This window comes from Anneissia japonica, unplaced genomic scaffold (assembly GCF_011630105.1).
Source record: "Anneissia japonica isolate Jap-2015-1 unplaced genomic scaffold, ASM1163010v1 scaffold187759_len6106_cov130, whole genome shotgun sequence".
Classification (NCBI taxonomy): domain Eukaryota; kingdom Metazoa; phylum Echinodermata; class Crinoidea; order Comatulida; family Comatulidae; genus Anneissia; species Anneissia japonica.
In genome coordinates this window covers 1-6,106 of record NW_022735851.1, presented here as the reverse complement: position 1 = coordinate 6,106, position 6,106 = coordinate 1, and the positions used below count along the sequence as shown (strand labels likewise).

Here is a 6,106-nt window from a genome sequence, read left to right as displayed (position 1 = left end):
ACCAATCTTCATTAAGTGCCACTGATTCTAAGGTGTATGTTCAAATAAATATTATTATTACTATTTTTATTATTATTATTATTATTATTATTATTATTATTATTATTATTATTATTACTATTATTATTATAAAATGTCAATTACTAAGGTGAAAAAGAAACATTATGATCCAAGAAGCAAAAGCAAATTTTTGACGACAGCCATTTTGAAATTCACAATATCGGCTAGGTTACAAACAGGAGGATAGTAAATTGGATTCATGGACCATGTTGTACTGGTACAGGTCTTTGTAACCATGATACTGGATCACCTATGGTGGCTATATAAACGGTATACAATTAGCTCTTATAGACACTACATGTTAATGCAAAAAAAAAAGTACATTGACAAATTTAGCTTGTGTCTTGTATGAACTGCTATTTTTTGTGAGTTTTACTGGAGGTACTTTTGGGGCCTTTTTAAAACTTTACATTTCTTTTAACTAGGTGTATTTTTAGTATACTTTTAGTATCTTCTATGCAATAAAATCAAACTTCAGCTATTAAATGCAAGTAAAATTTTTGTTCTTCAGTATGTGATTATCCACTGGGTATGGAGAATGGAGACATTCCAGACAGTAGTATAAGCTACTCAACAACAAGCCTTACCTCTGGAGAGGGGTCTGGAAGATTCAATGGAAGAGACTGGGAGCCAACTGCTGACGATGGTGACCAGTACATTGAGGTGGAATTTTCTGGACCTACAGTGATCACTTCCTTTGATTTTCAGAGGTCACCTGATGGCCCTTACATAACAGAATTCAGAATAGAGTACATTACAGAGGAGGGTGGTAACTACGTTGATGATGACACTGTAAGTACTTCTTAATTTTTTTTCTATATTTCAGATTCAAATTTATATATGTTTATTCAGTTTCTAATAATAGTAGAAATTAATGAAAACCACTGAACCCCTTAAGTCTTAATTTGAAACTTAGTTTATTTAGCATCGCATAGATTAAAAGGAAGGCCAATGTACACAGAGCGTGGTATAGTAGGGGGCAACCAGAGGTGGGGTTGAGGGAGTCCTGACTCCCATCTCATATCAAATTTTTACAAAAATATCCTGATTATAGTAATAAATGATTGGTAATTTAAAAAATATATATATAATATATGAAATGTAAGTCACTCTCCTTTTATTATGATTAACAGAGCACCCAGTAACTGAGTGACCCTTGCCGTGTCATCTAGAAATCTCAAATGTTGTGTGTACAGAAATAATCAAAATTGAAATAAAAAACATTTTGTTACAGTCATGGTAACTCTCCAGTTACCTGTATCGAGGTAGTAAATGATAACACTGTAATTAAACTAAACTAAAACTCAAAAAGTTTAATTAACGGTCCATTTGTACTTTTGTTTATGGTTTTATTTTCTTCTCTATGTTGTTAAGCGCATCGAGGTTGTGACAACATGAGGTGCTATATAAATCCAGAATTATTATTATTACAATTATTATTCCTTATTACAGTATTATTTGGTATAAATAATCAGAGAAGAGTGTAAGTTAACTCTTCTCTGGTATAGTACAGTTTAACCTCCCAGTGCGACCACTTCCTTAAACTTCCACTCTCATATGGTTCCATTTGTTCTCCCTATCTAATCTGTGCATTTGATACATCTTGTGCCACCACCTTCCATGAAGTGACCGCGAAAACGCTTTTTGTCTTTATGATTTACCTACGCTTTCTGACGTCCAATAGAACAACATGCCTGTTTTAAGTCCTATTTAAAAACTTTCATTGGCGGTTCATGATTATAAAATCATTACCCTTTGTTTTCTTGTTTACACATTACGTTCAGGCTGATTTTTTTGTTACAGGTTTTAATATAGAAACTAACATGGTGAAACCTCTCTATCTTTTATGGCTTAAAATAACACAATTTTTAAAGAGTTTGGCCCCTGGACCCCGACGGGAGACCCTTGTCGGTCCCAGTCTAGCTGCTCGCTGTGCTCACTAGGCTTGACCCCCCCCCCCAAAAAAATTTTACCGTGGTTGTGCCCCTGGCTATAGAGTAGTGGCAGAAAAATAGAACCTATTATATTTTCTGTGGTGATCCACACAGAATGGTATATAGCTGAGCAATATGTCATTTACCATGAATCATTCCTATTTCCACAAAAAATGTTACCCACCAAAAAATATTCTTTGGTCATCCTTTGCAGAGCACAGAGACTGAAAATCAAACTGCAAAAGTCGTATACTGTGGAAATAATCGCACTCTGCGAATTAATGTTTTTGTCCCACTTGTCATGCATTTAGTTTAAATAGGCCTTAAACCTTCAGTGGTAAGATATCTGCTCTTATTCTGGACCCCTGGTGTTCATAACCCTGACCATGATTACACAATTGAATTTGGGCAGTAAGACATCAGAAGTTTTAAACAAATTATTAAAATGTTTTTGTGAATTGTCCGATTCACTGGGGAAGCAATCAAACATGACACAGTTAGCCAAGATATTTTATTTCATTTCCCCCTCAATGATGATAGGCCTAATGAATGTTCTGTATTATGGGTGGGTCCTGTTGGGAATAAAATGTATGATAATGTCTATAGTAAAGCTCACATTATATAAAATCGTAGAAAATTTCAAGTAAGAAAGAAAATTAGCAATTTAAAGAGAAAGGGTATATTCCATTTAAGCAGGCATCTATGGGTACCATATTTTAAAAATTTGCTCTCCTCTGCCCCAATCAGGATGGGACTGTTACGATGGGTGTTGGTGAGGACTGAATATTTTTAGTGACATAAACCGAGATTGAGAAAACCAAGGTTATAGACATAACATCAACTTTACCATCTTCTGTTTTCTTTCCACAATGCTAAAATATTATTTGTAAAATATGAAAAAGAAGACTATAAAATTGTTTTTGTTTTGGAATGATTGTTTTAGGTTTTCAGTATCCTGTATGAAGCCAATAGAACCACCACTCGAGTTCCAATTGTCCAAATCACAGTTGTGGTCATCAAACTCGTCCCATTATCCTGGGAAGGTCGCATCAGTGTTCGTTTGGAAATGTATGGCTGCCCCTATGGTGAGTAAGACTATCATATATATTATGGCAGAAACTGCCAGTTGCCTTTTCTATTCAGTTTCTTTTTCGTGCAATTTGTTTAGAGATATATGACAATCCAGTATTAGCACATACTGGATGTTGTAGTCTATGTTGTGAATACCAGGATATACCGACTAATTGCTACTGTTCTTTAAAGAATGCCCCACGACAAAAATAGAACCAACCGGTCGTCCCATCATGTGACATATGCTGTAATCTTTGAAACATTTACATTGTTAATATGTTGTATTTATTATTGTGACCATAACATAAATTTAATACATAAAGTCCAACTCTGTTATATGTTTTGCTTTTAGAACCAACAACTTCAGCTGCCACGACTACCACTGCTAGAACAACAACTGTGACAACACCAGTGGTGACAATTTCAACTGCACCAGGTATGTAAAGAATATTACCATTCTAAACAAAGAAAGCTATGATTTGGGATTGGTATACTGTTTTTTAAGTGTTGGTTTCCCTTATTAAAAAAAAAATAATGAAATTGTTAAATTCACAGCAGAAGAGCTCTTTCTGCAATACCATGTGATTTGCCCATAATAATATGCCCATATATATTTGCCCATATAATGTTTTTATATGATCAAATCACACAACTTTTAACATACTGTATCTTACTAGCTGAATGCTATAATTTTTCATCAGTATTATTACAAAACAATTTTTTTTTACAGTTTGTATGTATGAGCTTGATGAGCTGGATGAAGAAACAGGAGGTTCTTACAATTTTAGATTTAGTGATGTAAAGACCGTCAATGCTATAACAATCACACGAAACGCCTCCCAACCAGCAGGTACGGTTGCATATGTTGTCGTCAAGTTACTTGAAAATGGTAACGAAGAACCTGTGTTGAATGAAGAGGTATGTTTAACCTATTTCTTTTTTTTTTTTCTTGAATTGCCTCTTTATATTAGCATCAAGCTATCTGTATTGGCTTTAACTTTATTAAATGATAATAAGTTAGTAATGAATTACCTATTAAAAGCAAGGAGGGATGGATCCAGAAGTTTTCAAACAGTTTCAGAATAGGTGAGTAGCACATAACATTGATTTTCATAGAAATTTTAAAAATTTAGTGGCAAAATGGATGTGGGGGGTGGAGGGGAGGCCCGACAGCTATTTCTTTGCGGCCCGCGAATATGAATTAAAAAGCCTATGTGTGCGGCCCGCCAAGCAACATTGGCTAGAAAACACCTTGTTTTTTATAGCCCGACACCGATCATATGTAAAAAGTAATATTAAAACTGGGAATAAAGTGATGTAAAAAGAGTGCTTGAAGGTTTTTGAAAGATCAAAGTTTGGGTCCGGCCCTCGGTGTTAAATCAGAAAGTCATTTTGGCCCGCCGAACGATTTTTATGCCAACCTCTCTGATATATGGGCATACGACAGAAAAAAAAAACATAGAAAATCTGATAATCTTGAGAGAGCTTTAAGCTCAGTTTCCATACAATTGCTACACCCTATCACCGATAGATTTTGGTGATGCTGATTGGTTGGTCGAATCAGGGAGCCTTCCCGATTGCATCGGGGACTGCTACACAGTACAACGCGATTGCACCGAAAACACTGTAGCCACAGTGTAGGCTTGGTTTCCATACAATTGCTACACGCTCTCGTCGACAGCTTTTGGTGATGCTGATTGGTTGGTAGGAGACTGCTAGACAGTAAAACAATTGCAATGTAGCGACAGTGTAGAGATTTTAAGAAAACCAGGCTTTATTTGCATAGAGAGGACTTTTTATTTATTTATTCCTGCAGTATACACCAAATTTGAAATGAAAGTACCACTGGGGGACATTCATAGTTATTTAATTTTGTTACCAGTGATTATCTGTTGCCAATGAATTGGCTTTCTTTCTTGTTGTAACCTAGTATTTTTGGAACAAAATGCCCTAAAACAATAGGGCAGTGCATAAGACATGCAGTGTTTTTGGTTGTTTTTTAACTGCTGCTCTGCTGGATGTCCCCCAGTGAAAACTTGCAAGACTTCAAACATTGGTGGCGCTGTTTCATAATACGCCCAACAAATTGGAGTATAGGAATGCTCAAAATACATCTCAAGGGTCAAATGAGGAGCTTGCAGTAGAGAGACATAATAATAATAATAATATGTAGAAATTTATAACGAGCCAATTCAAAAAACATGTAAAAACACATAAAAATTACAAAAATGCAAAGTTCATATAAGAATCATTAATAATTACAAATAATTATTATTAACAATTTAATATTTGTATTACATTTATACAGTTATTAAATTAATTATACAATTATTAAATTTAATTGGGATTAATTCAGTTGTTCAGGCACAAGATTGAGAATATTGCTATTTACAGTTTTTTGATATACAATAAATATGATGACTATTAAATGACTTCAACTAATTGCAAAAAATATCATCAATCACAAAAACATATTCTATTTATTAAACAATGGCTGTATAGAAGTAGTAAGTAAATAACATAAAAATGTATAATTTCATTTTTATATATTTTAGTTTTGTGTCATTAAAAAAAGAAATGTTAAAACAAATCTGTTTACAAAAATGAAATATTCTTCTTTTATTTAAATTATGAAACATTTTAACAATCTTTTTTAGGGAGCAACAAAGCTCTTTTTGGCAGACTTGATTTCTTCAAACTCTGACACCACTGAAGATCTCGGTATTACTGATGTCGTTGGAATTAGACTTGATAGTATGGATGCAAATTACACTGTCTCCATATATGGATGCCCACTTTGTAAGTTCACTGGGAAAGCTATGTATTTATGTATGTCTGTTATCTGGATGCAGATATTTTCATAATAATTATTTATTTTAATTGCAAGTTTGTGGTCATTAGAAAAAGAAATTATGTAAAAACAAATCCATTAACAAAAATCCACATCAAAGCAAAACAAATTATAAATTTGTCAGATTTTATTAAAGAAATGATTTTGGCCTGAAGCCCTTATCAGGTACACATTTTTATATATCTCATAT

The 6,106-nt window shown here is 33.8% G+C and overlaps 1 protein-coding gene across 1 annotated transcript; it reads left to right on the top strand.

Annotated features, from left to right (window-relative positions):
* Positions 1 to 571: 571 nt before the first annotated feature.
* LOC117116687 (hemocytin-like) lies at positions 572 to 5,864 on the top strand (the record flags this gene model as incomplete). Its single annotated transcript, XM_033260778.1, has 5 exons — positions 572 to 852; positions 2,938 to 3,079; positions 3,418 to 3,501; positions 3,796 to 3,983; positions 5,723 to 5,864. Coding segments are annotated over 5 exons (837 nt in total), but the record flags the coding sequence as incomplete, so codon positions are not given.
* Positions 5,865 to 6,106: the final 242 nt, after the last annotated feature.